This window comes from Mercenaria mercenaria, chromosome 6, assembly GCF_021730395.1.
Source record: "Mercenaria mercenaria strain notata chromosome 6, MADL_Memer_1, whole genome shotgun sequence".
NCBI lineage: Eukaryota > Metazoa > Mollusca > Bivalvia > Venerida > Veneridae > Mercenaria > Mercenaria mercenaria.
In genome coordinates this window covers 9080843-9099465 of record NC_069366.1, presented here as the reverse complement: position 1 = coordinate 9099465, position 18623 = coordinate 9080843, and the positions used below count along the sequence as shown (strand labels likewise).

At 35.6% G+C, this 18623-nt stretch overlaps 1 protein-coding gene across 2 annotated transcripts in view; it reads left to right on the top strand.

The window, feature by feature from the left end:
• LOC123549709 (xaa-Pro dipeptidase-like) overlaps window positions 1-18623 on the top strand; it is a 20497-nt gene extending 1874 nt beyond the window's left edge. The window contains exons 3-16 of one of the 2 annotated variants that reach the window (XM_053545029.1): window positions 2071-2198; window positions 2568-2631; window positions 6636-6683; window positions 7738-7799; window positions 8545-8589; window positions 9190-9265; window positions 9764-9810; window positions 10165-10233; window positions 10547-10624; window positions 12259-12407; window positions 13842-14026; window positions 16367-16474; window positions 17098-17181; window positions 17347-18623. In XM_053545029.1, coding sequence (XP_053401004.1) covers window positions 2071-2198; window positions 2568-2631; window positions 6636-6683; window positions 7738-7799; window positions 8545-8589; window positions 9190-9265; window positions 9764-9810; window positions 10165-10233; window positions 10547-10624; window positions 12259-12407; window positions 13842-14026; window positions 16367-16474; window positions 17098-17181; window positions 17347-17499 — 1296 coding nt within the window. In that variant the 3' untranslated portion in view covers window positions 17500-18623. The remainder of the gene's footprint in view (window positions 1-2070; window positions 2199-2567; window positions 2632-6635; window positions 6684-7737; window positions 7800-8544; window positions 8590-9189; window positions 9266-9763; window positions 9811-10164; window positions 10234-10546; window positions 10625-12258; window positions 12408-13841; window positions 14027-16366; window positions 16475-17097; window positions 17182-17346) is intronic. The other variant, XM_053545030.1, reaches the window with a different exon arrangement.

Genomic DNA, 18623 nt, shown 5'->3' with positions numbered 1-18623 from the left:
ACCAGAAGATTTATGTATGACTGCAAATTACTTCTTCATTTGTGAGCTTTAGTAGGTTAATTAATATGTAGATGTCTGTTGTTATATAAATGTCACATATTGTCACTTCAAAGCAATAATTGGTTAATGGCACTGACATTAAGGAGCAGTTAACTGCTTTGACATTAAGAAGCAGTTGACTTCATAAGAAACAGTTCACTTCACTGACATTAAGGAGCAGTTAACTGCTTTGACATTAAGAAGCAGTTGACTTCACTGACATATATTAATTTAAGGATCAGTTAATGTTAACTGCTTTGACATTAAGAAGCAGTTGACTTCACTGATATTAAGGAGCAGTTAACTGTTTTGATATTAAGAAGCAGTTGACTTCACTGATATTAAGGAGCTTTTAACTGTTTTGACATTAAAAAGCAGTTTAATTCACTGACATTAGGGAGCAGTTAAATGCTTTGACGTTAAGAAGCAGTTGACTTCACTGACGTTAAGGAGCATAATTAACTGCTTAGACAGTAAAAAGCAGTTGACTTCACTGACATTAAGGATCAGTAAACTGCTTTGTCATTAAGAAGTAGTTGACTTCACAGATATTAAGGAGCAGTTCACTGCTTTGAAATTAAGAAGCAGTTGACTTCACTGACATTAAGGAGCTGTTAACTGCTTTGACAGTAAGAAGCAGTTAACCTCATTGATATTAGGGATCAGTTAACTGCATTGACTTTAAAGAGCAGTTGACTTCACTGATATTAAGATTCAGGTAATTGCATTGACATTAAGGAGCAGTTAACTGCACTGATATAAAGGAGCAGTTAACTGCAGTGACATTGAGGAGCAGTTAACTGCACTGACATTGCGGAGCAGTTAACTGCAGTGACATTAAGGAACAGTTAACTGCACTGACATTGAGGAGCAGTTAACTGCATTGATCTTGTGGAGCAGTTAACTGCAGTGACATTGAGGAGCAGTTAACTGCACTGACATTGCGGAGCAGTTAACTGTAGTGACATTAAGGAACAGTTAACTGCACTGACATTGAGGAGCAGTTAACTGCATTGATCTTGTGGAGCAGTTTACTGCACTGACATTAAGGAGCAGTTAACTGCAGTGACATTAAGGAGAAGTTAACTGCTTTGACATTGAGGAGCAGTTAACTGCACTGACATTGAGGAGCAGTTAACTGCACTGACATTGAGGAGCAGTTAACTGCACTGACATTGAGGAGCAGTTAACTGCAGTGACGTTAAGGAGCAGTTAACTGCACTGACATTGAGGAGCAGTTAACTGTATTAATATTATGGAGCAGTTTACTGCACTGACATTAAGAATCAGTTAACTGCACTGACATTAAGGAACATTTAACTGCACTGATTTTAAGGAGCAGTTAACACATTGACACTAAGAGCAGTTAACTGCATTGGCATTAAAGAAGAGCAGTTAACTGCACTGACATTGAGGAGAAGTTAATTGCATTGACATTAAGAAGCAGTTAACTGTATTGATATTCAGGGGCATTTAACTGCATTGATATTGAGAAGCAATTAACTCCATTAACATTCTGGAGCAATTAACTCCATTGACACTAAGAGCAGTTAACTGCATTGAGTTAACTGCATTGACAATAAGGAACAGTTAACTGCACTGACATTAAGGAGAAGTTAACTGCATTGACATTGATGATCAGATAACTGCACTGACATTGAGGAGCATTTAACTGCATTGATATTGAGGAGCAGTTAACTGCACTGACAATAAGGAGCATTTAGCTGCACTGACATTTAGGAGCAGACAACTGCACTTACGTTAAAAAACAAATAACTGCACTGACATTAAGGAGCAGTTAACTGCTTTGGTATTATGAAGCAGTTTACTGCATTTACATTAAGAGCAGTTAACTGCACTGACAAAAAGGAGCAGTTAAATGCACTGACATTAATGAGCAGGTAACTGTGTTGACATGTAGGAGCAGCTAACTGTTTTGACAATAAGGAGCTGTTTACTGCATTTACATTAAGGAGCAGTTAACAACTTTTTTTGCAGAGGAGACAAAATTATTATACTTTTTGTTGGTAGGAATCTTTCTTCCACTGGATGTTTGGTGTAGAGGAACCTGACTTTTATGGGGCTGTGGAGGTGGATACTGGAAAAACCATGCTGTTTGCTCCAAAACTTCCCGCTGAATATGCTGTCTGGATGGGCAAGTAAGTCATCTTCTTTGATCATTCAGTTCATAACACCTTATCTCCTGTTGCTGTCATGACAGATTTATTAAAGTGGCAAAACAGTATAAGAACTTGCAACAAAAGTCAGACTTTACAACTTTAAAACAAAAAGTTTGCCTTTGGGAATAAGTTGGCTGTAGGAATCTCTCATTTTTAATAGGAATTGGCAATTATGCCATATTTCTGAAACATTTATTTCAAATGATGTCATCTGTGCAACTCAAGTTTATGGCTGGTCTTTACAAAGTACTGTAAAAAGGTCATAATTTAGGTTTAATAAGGTAAACCAGATTAGGATATTTCAGCATAATATCAAAGTAATGATATGTTGTTTTTTTTTTGTTTTAGACTGCTAACTGAAGATGATTTTAAGGTTCGCTATGAAGTTGATGAGGTCTATTTCATTCCAGAGGTAAGATAATATTGTGAAATACGATGGGAAAACTTTTGACATAACCCTTATCATGCTGGACACGATTGATTCTGCCTTTGCGACCAGTCTGATCATGATCTGCACTGTTAGCCATTCAGTCAGTATCTTTTTGGTAAGCACCTCTTAATAGTTAATGGTACTGTCCAAATTGGAAGATGGACAAGTTCATTAATGAAATTTTAGCAGGGTAAGGGATAAAGTAGAAATACTGAAATAGAAAAATGTAAATTACAGAAAGATGTTAGAGCAGCATGCAGCCAGGTTGATACGAAAAATATTTTTCTTTCATGTAAATGCATTGGTATCATTGTGCTGTAGGAATGTTCATATGATTGTTATCAAATTATTTGGTGAAGGCTCTGTAGAAACTAAAATGTTGGTCTTTAATAAAAATAGTCAAACTAAACCTGCTTTGGTTGTCTGGTTACACTACACTTTGGTGTTTTTAGCTCACCTGTCACATAGTGACAAGGTGAGCTTTTGTGATCACCCTTTGTCCGTCGCGTCAGTCCGTCCGTGCGTCAACAATTTCTTGTCTGCACAATAGTGGTCTCATTTATGATTTTATTTTAACCAAACTTGCACACAACTTGTATCAACATAAGATCTCGATTCCTTTCTTGAACTGGCCAGATCCCATTATGCCAGAGTTATGGCCCCTGAATAGGCCAAAATTAGCTATTTTGACCTTGTCTGCACAATAGCAGCTTCATTTATGATTTGATTTTTACCAAACTTGCACACAACTTGTATCACGATAATATCTTGGTTGCTTTCTTGAACTAGCAAATCCCATAATAGGTTCCAGAGTTATGGCCCCTGCAAGGGCCAGAATTAGCTATTTTGACCTTGTCTGCACAATAGCAGCTTCATTTATGATTTTATTTTAACCAAACTAGCACACAACTTGTATCACCATAAGATCTTGGTTCCTTTCTTGAACTGGCCAGATTCCTTTATGGGTTCCAGAGTGATGGCCCCTGAAAGGGCCAGAATTAGCTATTTTGACCTTGTCTGCACAATAGCAGCTTCATTTATGATTTGATTTTTACCAAACTTGCACACAACTTGTATCACGATAATATCTTGGTTGCTTTCTTGAACTAGCAAATCCCATAATAGGTTCCAGAGTTATGGCCCCTGCAAGGGCCAGAATTAGCTATTTTGACCTTGTCTGCACAATAGCAGCTTCATTTATGATTTTATTTTAACCAAACTAGCACACAACTTGTATCACCATAAGATCTTGGTTCCTTTCTTGAACTGGCCAGATTCCTTTATGGGTTCCAGAGTGATGGCCCCTGAAAGGGCCAGAATTAGCTATTTTGACCTTGTCTGTACAATAGCAGCTTCATTTATGATTTGAATTTGATCAAGCTTGCACAAAACTTGTGTCATTATAAGATCTCGGTTCCTTTCTTGAACCAGCCAGATCCCATTATGGGTTCCAGAGTTATGGCCCCTAACAGGGCCAAAATTAGCTATTTTGACCTTGTCTGCACAATAGCAGCTTCATTTATGATTTTATTTTAACCAAACTTGCACACAACTTGTATCACCACAAGATCTTGGTTCCTTTCTTGAACTGGCCAGATTCCATTATGGGTTCCAGAGTTATGGCCCCTGAAAGGTCCAGAATTTGCTATTTTGGCTTTTGCAGCCATATAGAGATTTCATTTATGGTTTGATTTGATACAAACTTCCAAAATATCTTCAACAACAATAAATCTTGGGTTCCATGACAAATCTGTCAGATCCAGTCGTAGGTTCCAGAGTTATTTTATATCTGATTACCTCCCCTTATTGTAATCAAAATGGATTTATATCAGTAAGTATAGGACTTATTTGAAATTTCATTACTGTCATTAGTTGGACTGAGACAATCAGGGTAGATAACTATGAACTGATTTTATGTCAAATTACCTCCCTTTATTTCAAATTAAAATGGACATATCTATGTAACTAATGAAGATACTGATCTGAAATTTCATTTATGTCAACAGATGGACTTGGACAATCATAGAAAATACATATTGACTGAATTTATGACAAATTACCTCCCTTTATTTTTTTGCGTATGCCTATCTATGTCAAAACTTGATCATATCATTTTGAGCAATGGTACTCAGGTGAGCGATACAGGACCATCATGGCCCTCTTGTATAAATAATATATATTTGAGAAGTTAGTTTTTTCCCCAAAATTTAAGTACACACTCTGTTAACTAATTGACTAGATTTAACTGTACGTGTTATACAGTACATCTATGGCCATTGTTTTGTAAATGTAGGAAGGATGAGTGGCAGCTGACTTTGAATCACTTTCTTGTCAAAATCTTACATTAGTTGTAGAATTATTAATATCAAAAAAATACCTAAAATGTAATCTTTCTTTATCTATGCACAAGTGAAATTTGTTTTAATAATTCAACCTTTGATTGGATAGGATTTCATGGTATTTTTAGATTTTAATATCCTGACGGTTACTACTTACATGTGGTTTTGATAAGTATATAAATTAAATTTTTGCATGTTATCAAAAATATATGAAGTTTACAACAGAAGTATTATTTAGGAAATGGTTGTCCATCTGAGGAATGCTGTATTAAAGTTATTTATTATACCCCCACAAACAAAGTTTGAGGGGGTATATAGGAGTGAGCTTGTCGGTTGGTCTGTCAGTCCTCTGTTGGTTTTCATAGTTTCGGGACAATAACATGTGAAAGGCTTGACAGATTTAAATAATTTTTGGTACACAGGTGAAACGTCATAAAATACAGGTTAGTAGGTCAAAGGTCAAGGTAACAGTGGCCTGGAACAGTAAACAGTTTCCAGATGATAACTTGAGAATGCTTGGGCCTAGGATATCATAAATTTTGGTACACAGGTGTAACATCATAAAATACAGGTCAAGTTTGAATTTGAGGTCAGTAGGTCAAAGGTCACAAGGACCTGGAACAGTTAAACAGTTTCCGGATGATAACTTGAGAATGCTTGGGCCTAGAATCATGAAAGTTTATAGGGAGGTTGGTCATGACCAGCAGATGAACCCCTATTGATTTTGAGGTCAGTAGGTCAAAGGTCAAGATCACCGTGACCCAGAATAGTTAAACCGTTCTGGATGACAATTTGAGAACGCTCGAGCCTAGGATCATGAAAGTCAATAGGGAGGTTGGCCATGACCAGTAGATGACCCCTATTGATTTTGAGGTCAGTAGGTCAAAGGTCAAGATCACAGTGACCCAGAACAGTTAAACCGTTTCTTGAAGATACCTTTAGAATGCTTGGGCCTAGGATCACTAAACATAAAAGGGAGGTTGATCAGGACCAGCAGATGACCCCTATTGATTTTGAGGTCAGTAGGTCAAACATCAAGGTCACATTGACCAAGAACAGTAGAACTTTTTTTGCAGGGTTGACAGATTTAAATAATTTTTGATACACTGGTGTAACATCATCAAATATAGGATAAGTTCAACTTTGACATTGGCTTACTTCTGTGACAAAGCCGTATTGTGGGGGTATAATTCGTCACTCCTTTGTCAGCTCAAGTTACATTTTTGTACTGTATTATTTGACATACAGATATATTTTTCCCTTGTAAGAGGCTATAAAATGAGTGAAATTTAGTTTGAACATGAAATAAGAAGACAATTTGTTTTTTTATTGATTAAGATCAAAATATCTTTCACTCATAAACAGCATATCTTTGAAAATATAAAATTTGGTATTCACTCGATGAAAGATAATTCAATGGTATACTGAAACAGACAGATTTCCTCTGTATAATGTGTTAGTGTTCTTGTCTTAATTGTGTCGAGAAATTGCTTGATTACTTCTCTGTGTACATGTAACTTAATAAAGGGTTTTTGAAATTTGAATTTTATGAAGTAAAACATACTTATCTGATATATTCTTTTTGTTGTGGAATGCACTGTATAATATTTGTAAAAGTAATTTCACCTATGGTTTTAATTATTACAGATAGCAAAAGTACTGAAAGAAAAATCCCCATCTGTGCTGTTAACACTGGTAAATTTTTATCTCTTATTTCTTAACATCAGTTAAGTGAACTGATAGACAGATCAGTTATATACATGTAGATCTTTGAATGATCAGTATGATGCAGACGTCGCTGGATTTTCTGTGAAGCTCCACGGATTTAAGGAAAATGGTCAAAATTTTTAGTAAGACAAATATAAAACTGCCTACTTATACATCAAACTGACTACTTCAGATATTGCCAATACATCAACTGCTTTAAAATGTTTGTTAAAAACCCATTTCTTCTTACATCAATCCACAGCCTTACAGATTGTTATTATCTTTTATATCTAAATCTGTTTGATGTTATGTGTATGCCATCAGTATTGCATTTGTTTGTATTATATTTGAATATCTACTGTCAAGCATTTTTGTAGGGACACTACATGTGTTATAAATAACACCTACAGAATTCCGACTGATTGACTGGTTGCCCAAGCCCGGTAGGGTGAGGATACCAATATATCTGGGTATTCTGCAGACTTTATAATACAAAACAAACAAGCATTCATGTTGTTCTAGCATAAACTCTATAAAAAGCTGCAAAAATGAGTGTATTATTCACCAAGGTCATTAAATGGAAATATCAGCTGTGCTTGACCAATTTGACATATTCTATCCTTTGAATTATTGTTTATAGGACTGAAATACATTTACAGTTTGTTGCAGAATACACATATGTCAAAAGGTATTTTAACAGTGTGTGTGTATGTGTGAGAGAGAATCATGTTTATTCTCTTGTTAAAACACTTTCTTAAAATGACAGAAGCAGCATTTTTATGCTAGAATGAGTATGTACACACATGAAAAGTGTGCTATATAAATGCGATATGATGGTGATGATAATATTAAATAGAAAGTGATAATAATTATTGACCATCCTGTTATTTACTTCTTTATCATATGCACTGATTATCATTAAATTTTCATAACAGAAAGAAACTGTCCATAACATTTATTACAAGTTGAAAGTAGCAAAATAAAACCCATCCAATAAATTTGTATGACCCAAAACAAATGGACAAAATTTTCAATGTTTCAGAGAGGTTTGAATACAGACAGTGGAAAGTACAGTCGAGAGGCGGCCTTTGATGGAATCAGTGAGTAAGTGGTGGTATTCTGTCAAATTCTTGCTGACTGAGGACTGTCAAAAAGTACCTGTAGGACCACTGTGGCCAAGTTGTTATTTATTTATACTAATAATTTTTGGTCGATTGTGAAGCAAGTTCTATGATATATATTAATCACATCGCCAAGATGGTGTGAGGTTATGAGAGAAGAGAAGCCAGTTTCCCTTTTATGCTGAGCGCCAAGGAGGGGAGCTACTGATACCAATTTAAGGTTGCAGATTTCAAATTGCCCCTGACGGATGTGGATTTGACTCTGGCTTGGGGCGTAAAATTCTTTATGTAAAGGAGCTATCAAGTTGGCTTATTGAATGTTGATGGTTCTACCCAGGTACCAGCCCATAACGAAATAATGTCTGGAGGGGCACCTGGGGTTTTCCTCTACCATGAAAAGCTGGAAAGTTGCCATATGACTTATAATTGTGTCTGTATGATGTTAAACCCTACATAAAAAAGATCATGTACTTATATCCATGTTCGCAAGTTAGAGTATAGCTTGACCATAGTCATACCAAATTATAATTCATTATTGGACAAGTAAAAATATTATAATAGGTGCTCTTACTCTGTTAAAGTGACAGTGTTGCAAACACTATCCGCTATATAGTAAGTCATCTTAGTTTATATACTATATACATTGCCCACAGTTGTATGGACAGAATCCACTATGCCATTGTTAATTCAGGTTTGATTAGTGCTTTAAATCATTTATCTTTCTACAGATTCAAAGTAAATAATGAAGTACTTCATCCAGAAATATCTGAATGGTATGTAACATTTAACATTTTATAGTTACTGTAGTAAATTAACAAACTATTGTTTGAACATTTTTAAAGTATCCAAGATCATAAATGCTGTTTTGGAGGGCTGCCTCAGAATGCCACATATGAACACAGGGTGAGCCTTCCATAACTCTACTTTGAATAGAATCTCTAGACAATATTTAGATAGCTGTATTTAGTAACTTCCTTTTAAGTTTAAAATGTTTTTAATGTGAGCCGCGCCATGAGAAAACCAACATAGTGGGTTTGCGACCAGCATGGATCCAGACCAGCCTGCGCATCCGCGCAGTCTTGTCAGGATCCATGCTGTTCGCTAATAGTTTCTCCAATTCCAATAGGCTTTAAAAGCGAACAGCATGGATCCTGACCAGACTGCGCGGATGCGCAGGCTGGTCTGGATCCATGCTGGTCGCATACCCACTATGTTGGTTTTCCCATGGCGCGGCTCATGTAATTATTATTAATGTATTGGTAATTTAGCATTTTAAATGTTTCAACTGAGTATTCAAGTCATGTAAGGAGTTTGAGATATTGTAATGTTAATATGAGTAACGTTGTGGTTATATTATGGGTCAACTATTTCAGTCGAGTATTCAAGTCAGATATGGAGCTTGAAGTATTGAGGTACGCAAATCGAGTCAGCAGTGAGGCCCATAAGGAGGTATGCTTTATTTGATATTGTTCATTGTATTCACATTTACCATGAAAAGACTGTTTTTGAAGTCTTTTTATCTACATGTATCTATAGATTGCAAGTTGTTTGGAGTTAAAACGACAGTAACTATAACAATAGCAGTTTTAAAATGTGTTTTGTCTTAAAGTTGCTTTTAGAACAGCGAAACAAGAATGCCATCAACTGTTAATATGAAGAAAGAAACTGGAGTCAATTACAAAAGATGTAATATTTACTCCCATGTTGAACAGTTAAATCTGTTACTGTAAAATCATTTAATTTTGTGGGCATGAAATTTCGTGGTTTTGGTCAAAACGGCAATTTCGTGGGGAAATGAATTTGTGGATTTCAACTTTTGAGCTTAAAATGAATGGGAATTTTACTTGTTCGTTGGGATTAAATTTCGTGGATTGACTCAACCACGAAATCCACGAAAATTAGTCCCCTACGAATATTAATGATTTCACAGTATATTGTATTCTACAGGTAATGAGAAATGTGAAACCAGGAATGTACGAATACCAGATGGAGAGGTAACATCTTTTTGTTTGTTTTGGAACATTTTTCAGTACTGTTTCAAGTCAGCATCCTGTAGGTCCTATTCCACACCTAGCAAAGAATTTTGCAGAATCATTCAATATGACATGGCAGTTTGTCATGCTTAACAGGGATTAATAATGCTTTTTTCAAACACTTCTGATTTTGTTGTTGGTGGTGATGATGATGTTGATGATAATATTTGTTGTTTCTAGGCATGTTGTAATATATTTCAGTATGTTTATGAACAGTTGTTATATGTACGGCGGTTGTCGACAGTTAGCCTGGGGTAATGGTGTTTGTTGTAGGTATGTCAACCACTAACAGAATGAATTTGTATTATATTGCAGTATGTTCCATCACTATTGCTATTTCCAAGGGGGACTTAGACATCTCTCATATACATGTATATGTGGAAGGTAACTTTCTTGTATAATGTCAGTCGCTTTTTCTTAAATCATTGGTATGTAATGGAAAAGAGTTTATTGTTATTTTGGAATGAGTCATACAAGTTCAAGAATAAAAGAAAGCAAGTTTATTCTTTTACAAAGAAAACTGAATCAAGTCAGTACTTATTAGTACATTTGCAGCAAAATTTTTCTTATGGCATCAAAGGAGTGAAACTTTTAGGAAGCACATGTACTAAACTTTTGCAAAACTGGGTCAAAATGTCAAAAATGTAGTGAAAAATTTCTGTTGTATTCTTCAGTTTGTCTGTGGTTCCTTTTTCAGTGGTGACAATGCTTCAGTGCTACACTATGGTCATGCAGGAGCTCCAAACAGTAAACAGTTACATGATGGTGATATGTGGTAAGTGCAGTTACATGATTGTGATTGGTAAGTGCAGTTACATGATTGTGATATATTGTAAGTGCAGTTACAGTTACATGATGGTGTTTTGAGGGAAGTGCAGTTACAGTTACGTGATGTTGATATGTGGTAAGTAACATGATTGTGATATGAGGTAAATGCAGTTACATGATGGTGATATGTGGTAAGTGCAGTTACATGATAGTGATATGTGGTAAGTGCAGTTACATGATAGTGATATGTGGTAAGTGCAGTTACATGATAGTGATATGTGGTAAGTGCAGTTACATGATAGTGGTATGTGGTAAGTGCAGTTACATGGTAGTGATATGTGGTAAGTGCAGTTACATGATAGTGGTATGTGGTAAGTGCAGTTACATGGTAGTGATATGTGGTAAGTGCAGTTACATGATAGTGATATGTGGTAAGTGCAGTTACATGATAGTGATATGTGGTAAGTGCAGTTACATGATAGTGGTATGTGGTAAGTGCAGTTACATGGTAGTGATATGTGGTAAGTGCAGTTACAACAGTAACATGATGGTGTTATGTGGTAAGTGCAGTTACAGTTACATGATAGTGATATGTGGTAAGTGCAGTTACAACAGTAACATGATGGTGTTATGTGGTAAGTGCAGTTACAGTTACATGATTGTGATGCGAGGTAAGTGCAGTTACAACAGTAACATGATGGTGTTATGTGGTAAGTGCAGTTACAGTTACATGATTGTGATATGAGGTAAGTGCAGTTACAACAGTAACATGATGGTGTCATGTGGTAACTACAGTTACATGATTGTGATATGAGGTAAGTGCAGTTACAACAGTAACATGATGGTGTTATATGGTAAGTGCAGTAACGTTACAGTTACATGATAGTGATATGTGGTAAGTGCAGTTACATGATTGTGATATAGGTAAGTGCAGTTACAACAGTAACATGATGGTTTTATATGGTAAGTGCAGTTACAGTTACATGATAGTGATATGTGGTAAGTGCAGTTACATGATAGTGATATGTGGTAGGTAAGTGCAGTTACATGATAGTGATATGTGGTAAGTGCAGTTACAACAGTAACATGATGGTGTTATGTGGTAAGTGCAGTTACAGTTACATGATTGTGATATGAGGTAAGTGCAGTTACAACAGTAACATGATGGTGTTATGTGGTAAGTGCAGTTACAGTTACATGATTGTGATACGAGGTAAGTGCAGTTACAACAGTAACATGATGGTGTTATGTGGTAAGTGCAGTTACAGTTACATGATTGTGATATGAGGTAAGTGCAGTTATAACAGTAACATGATGGTGTTATGTGGTAAGTGCAGTTGCACTTACATGATTGTGATATGAGGTAAGTGCAGTTACATGATAGTGATATGTGGTAACTGCAGTTAGAGACGGTGATATGTGGTAAGTTCCAAAGCTAAGATTGTTTATCTTTACTTGACAATAATGACTTGTTTTGGTGAATGTGGAAATTTAAGCTGGCTGATATTTTTGGGAGTTTATAGAATTCGTGAAATTTGCAAACATTTCCATGGTGCAAACTTTTCCACTTGTACAGTAATTTGTAAATAGCCTGATGATGAAATGTGTAAGCTACTAGTATTATATACTGTTTTACTGCAGTTTGTTAGATATGGGAGGAGAGTACTACTGTTATGCCTCGGACATCACATGTTCCTACCCGTGTAATGGCAAGTTTACCGAGAAACAGAAAGGTATCTACAATGCCGTGTTCAAGGCAAGCAGGGCTGTCATGGCTGCTGTGAAGCCAGGTAGGTGTATTGTTGCAATTATTAATTCTGGAATTATTCTATGTTAAGTATCCCTTTTTTAAGTTATTTGTGAAGCAAAATGATTCAGCACATGTCAGACATTGTTAAATGACGCATTGACTCATGTTTTTTGTTATAAAATATTAATTTTATTTTCATGTTAACCTGATAGCACTTTATGAGCTTAATGAAAAACATCATGTCAGAAGATGGAGCTAGTTTTCTCTATATGACTATATGGAAAACTAAAACTCTTCTCTGAAACTGATTTCAAAATAATTTTACAGCAAATTACCTCATGTGACTGATACCGAATTCCTTCAAACGTTCTTTTTCGTTAAAAAATGGCCGCCGGGGGATGGGGCTAGTAGATGACCCTAATGTTTAGCTGGTCAGTATGTCAGTGGTCAATGTCATCATTATGTTGAATCTGACAATAGCTTATGCTCAATAACTGGAAAAAGTTTAAGCCTATTGCTTTTAAACTTCAAATGGATGATGGACTGTGGTTAGTTAATGGCCCCCGCAGTTTTGGGGGTCAGTACATCAGAGGTCTCATAGACCTTGAGATTGATAATGAACATGAGATTGAAAATTATTTTTGCTTGATAAGTTTGGAATGCTTTAGCCTACAAGAAGGATGAATGTGTTTGTTCAGTCAGTGACCTGAATGTTTTTTGGTCGGTATGTCAGATGTCATGGTGACGCTTAGCCTGAAAAATAATTGGAGAACTATTAGACCCATAGCTTTCAAAGGTCCTAAGATGGTTGCATATGGCTATAAGTAGACCCCTTGTTTCACCAAATGTTAAGGTCAATGTGACCTTGATACTTCAGATGATTTCACAGCTGTTAAACTTCCTAAAATGCTACATCTTAAGTTAAGGTCAGTGTGACCTTGGGGTTTTAGAAGATATCCTATCAACTACTGGACAACACTTGGACCTACAGCAGTCAAACTTCACCTCTTCTAACAAGTAGAGTACAACACTGTAACAGTAAAAAGAAGAATTCAGTGACTACTACTGATATACAGTGGAATTCTAAGATAAAGCCAAAATTCAAAATAGTCCCTGGGAAGAAAAAATGTTAAACAGACTCAGAATCAGCCATAAAAATCTATACTAAGACATATGAGAGAACCCATAAGACCAGACCTGAGATGAAGGTGGAAGACTGTGTTTTCCAGATACCTTCTTTACTTAAACCAATTTGGACAGTCACAGTCCTTGAGTAATGTGACCATATGGTTAGATGAATATGGTCAATACATTGACAATAGTAAACTATACATAAGTGGACCAAAACATTAGAATGATTTATTAATTTTACTTTAACATCTGCCGAAAAAGTTTTATAATATAAAAAAAATATGGATAGTAAGGTAAGGCAACATACTAGTACCTGATTTAGCACTGTACTTTTGTATGGAAGGTGTTTCATGGGTGGACATGCATCTGCTGGCAGAACGTGTTCAGCTGGAGGAGCTTGCAAAACTTGGTTTGATACAGGGTGACATTGAGGAGATGATGAAGGTGCGACTTGGTGCTGTGTTCATGCCACATGGTCTTGGACACTTCATGGGAATAGATACTCATGATGTTGGTGGTTACCCAGAGGTGAGATATACAAACCTGATAATTGATGTAAAAACTTTCTACCTGTCTCTAACTTTGATCCTAGTATAAGTTGGATAAACTAAACTTATTATTACATGCATGTTTTCACATGATAAGTTAATTCCTGTGTGTTCCACAGGCAAAGTTTCTTTGTATTTTGTTCTACACAAAAAATTGCTTCATGTTTGTTTCCCATGCTAAGTTCCTTTGTATTTGTTCCAAATACTCAGATGCTTCATGTTTGTTGCACATGTTAAATTGCTTCATGTTTGTTCCACATGCTCAGTTGCTTCATGTTTGTTCCACATGCTCAGTTGCATCATGTTTGTTTCCCATGCTAAGTTCCTTTGTATTTGTTCCACATGCTCAGATGCTTCATGTTTGTTGCACATGTTAATTTGCTTCATGTTTGTTCCACATGCTCAGTTGCTACATGATTGTTCCACATGCTAAGTTGCTTCATGTTTGTTGCATGTGCTCAGTTGCTTCATGCTTGTTGAACATGCTCAGTTGCTTTATGTTTGTTGCATGTGCTCAGTTGCTTCATGTTTGTTCCACATGCTAATTTGCTTCTTGATTGTTCCACATGCTACGTTGCTTCATGTTTGTTCCACATGCTAAGTTGCTTCATGTTTGTTCCACATGCTAAGTTGCTTCATGATTGTTCCACATGTAAGTTGCTTCATGTTTGTTCCACATGCTAAGTTGCTTCATGTTTGTTCCACATGCTAAGTTGCCTCATGATTGTTGCACATGCTAAGTTGCTTCATGTTTGTTGCACATGCTCAGTTGCTTTATGTTTGTTGCACATGCTCAGTTGCTTTATGTTTGTTGCATGTGCTCAGTTGCTTCATGTTTGTTCCACATGCTAAGTTGTTTCATGTTTGTTCCAGATGCTAAGTTGTTTCATGTTTGTTCCACATGCTCAGTTGCTTCATGTTTGTTGCATGTGCTCAGTTGCTTTATGTTTGTTGTATGTGCTCAGTTGCTTTATCTTTGTTGCATGTGCTCAGCTGCTTCATGTTTGTTCCACATGCTCAGTTGCTTTATGTTTGTTGCATGTGCTCAGTTGCTTCATGTTTGTTCCACATGCTAAGTTGCTTCATGATTGTTCCACATGCTAAGTTGCTTCATGTTTGTTCCACATGCTCAGTTGCTTTATGTTTGTTCCACATGCTCAGTTGCTTTATGTTTGTTGCATGTGCTCAGTTGCTTCATGTTTGTTCCACATGCTAAGTTGCTTCATGATTGTTCCACATGCTAAGTTGCTTCATGTTTGTTCCACATGCTCAGTTGCTTTATGTTTGTTCCACATGCTCAGTTGCTTTATGTTTGTTGCTTGTGCTCAGTTGCTTCATGTTTGTTCCACATGCTAAGTTGCTTCATGATTGTTCCACATGCTAAGTTGCTTCATGTTTGTTCCACATGCTCAGTTGCTTTATGTTTGTTCCACATGCTCAGTTGCTTGATGGCTGTTCCACTTACACTTTAACTACATGTATGTTAATTTACATGCTATGTTACTTCATGCACATATCTACATGTTAATTTATGACATGTTTTTCTTGCATACCAGACTGGGTTTCCAGCGATTTTATCGTTGCTGGAAAACATCTTACACCCTGGGGCTTTAGATGATGTATGAAGAGCTACGTCTATGCCAAAGATTTATTCAATAATTTATGTTTTATTACATAAAATGAGATAGAAATCAAATACCTTGATTGTTCCTTGTTGTTCCTTATAGTATATATCCCAATTCAGAAAATGTTATTTTATGAAAATTGTTACTCTGCAAATGATAAAACAAAACCAGAACTAAACATCATGATTTGTCTTTGAAACATCATGATGTATTTCTTGTTTACGGACATTGATTCCCCTTGCTTTGTTTAAATATGCTACTGTAAGAAACAAATGCTTTAAAGAAAGTGTAAAGAATTATTTATAGAATATTGCATGCAAAAAAAGATTCTATCACTAGCTGTATGTGCAGATGGAAATATCCAGCTCTGATAACTGTTATGCGGTAACTCAGAAGAACCTTGTTATGGCCTAAAGAGTTACCATTGAGCCAGATATTCACATACACACCTACAACCAGTGAAAGAATCTTTTAATATTACATGTTTTTATGTTTACATGCAAAGTCACTTCATGTATGTATCCATGTGCTCATTAGGTTATTATGAGACTCCTTATGCTCATTTAATGCATATTTGTAACCATGCACAAAACAAAATGACTTTACAGTTTGTTTAACTAATATTATCCTCACTTGTTACATGACTTGTGTATCCTTTATTTAAGTTAAGTTATAAAATCTATGTATATCTTCAGGGAACAGAGAGAATAAATGAGGCCGGACTGAGGTCACTGAGAACATCGAGGACCCTGGAACACAGGATGGTCCTCACTATTGAACCTGGCCTATACTTCATCAATGTGGTCTGTACAACCTCATACAGTATCATTTCTCAGCACTTGTTTTCATTCATAAAGTTGTCTGTTTACTAGATGCTTTAAGAATTCAAGGAAACTCTTTTCTCTGCAAAAACAGTTGTTACAAACTTGGTTACAGCTGTCACAAACTACTGAAGACTCACTAAATTTTACCGCAGATGATCTGAACTTTTAACCTTTATCCGCCTGGCTGAAAATGATTCTGCCTTTGCGACCATTGCAGACAAAGAGGTGCATGGAGGTGCGGCTGATCTTGGTCTGCACTCTTGACTGTACAATCAGTAAATTTTCAGTGAACACCCCTTTGAATGATAAATGGTACTGCTTAAATTAAATGATAGACCAGTCCATTTTTAAATTTCAGCAGTGTAAAGGTTACAGCAATACCAGTATTTAGAGTATTGTCAGTATACATTTTTATCAATATTTAGACTAAGAAAATTGTTCCCAATTTACCTTATATTTCATACTTACTTACTTCTTACTAGGATTAGCTTTAATATATTTCTTTTACATAAGATCTATATGTATGTTCAGGTTGAACATTTGGAGCAAAATTATAAAAGTTTGCCTATTTACTATTATTGTATTTTTTATTTTTTCGGCAGCTGCTTGATCAAGCCTTAGCCAATCCAGAACAAGCCAGATTTATGTGTCAGGAGGTGATTGAACAGTACAGAGGCTTTGGTGGGGTAAGAAAATTACTGCAATGAAAGTGATAAAATTGCATATTTGAGCGTAACTTACATCAAACAGGCAACAAATAGTGCAGATTTCAGTTCTCATAGCAATAGCATAACTACAGTCAAACTTGTTTTGGTTTGAAGTAGCATGATTTTTGTTTCATTTATTTATAGGTACGTATTGAAGATGATATAGCAGTGACAGAGGATGGAATGGAATGTCTTACTGTAGTACCCCGAACAGTAGAGGAGATAGAACAACTGATGGCTGAAGGTGAAGGTCACAAGGTGACCTTGCCACAAGAAGCTGGGAAACCTTCTGTCTAGTCAGTGATAGTGTAATAACACTTACACGACAGGAATAAAGTCTGAAAATACATTATGGAACAATTTTATTCCGCTATATGAGGAATGAGCACTGTGATAAATTACTATCATAAAGATCAGATGACACATAAATATTTTCCTTTATAGATTAATTTATTCTCATTCTACACTTAAGTCATTATATATGTTGCAAGCCAAAATTAAAACCATTAATAATTATTTTATACTATGTCATGTTCATTACAGTGTGCCCTATCTTCAGAGAACTGCTGTCAGATCATTGATATGCATGGAGAACAATTTTTGTGGATTTCATGGTTACACCAATCCACAAAATTTAATCCTAACAAACACATAAAATTCCAATTTTTTTATGCATTCAAATGCTGAAATCCACAAATTTATGTACTTATGAAATGACTGTTTTGGCAAAAACAGAAATTTGATACCCAAGAAATAAAAAAGATTTTACAGTTTTATTTGATTTACTCATGCAGTCACGAACTGACTTGAAAATTCCAAGAAATGTCATATTTGCTGGGGAAATTTGAAAACTGGTCAGCAAAAACTTGACATTAAAAAAGTCAGAAAAGTCATTCTCATAGACCAAATTTAGACTTTCAGTTTAGGGCATCCAGTCATTTCATTTCTTTGCTCAGTTTGCTCTCAACAGTAATATAAGGAATATTCTTTGTGAAGCTTCTGTACCTCTTCCTTACATCATTTAAACTAAAAAAATTGTTATTTTAAAATGTTTGACTTATACTGTCTTGTATTTTATTTATGATCTTTTAGACTGTTGACCTTCAAATATTTTCGAGAGTATTAAATTGTATGAGCCATTAACAGTATGGTATTTCATGTCTCTCTATATCACAGTGGTTGTAAATGGACTCCATTAATGCACTTTGAAACACTTGCAAAAGATTGAATAACCAATTTTTACACATTATTTGATGTAGGATGTAATAGATAGAATTATAATGTACACATATTATTGTTGCAAAACATTGTTTTTTCTGTGGTGGTTTTTGAAAGCAGATATCAATGTAACTATGTGTGTTATTTTTCTATTCAATAAGTGTCATTTGCTATTTTTGAAGAAAATACATCAATATTAGTCA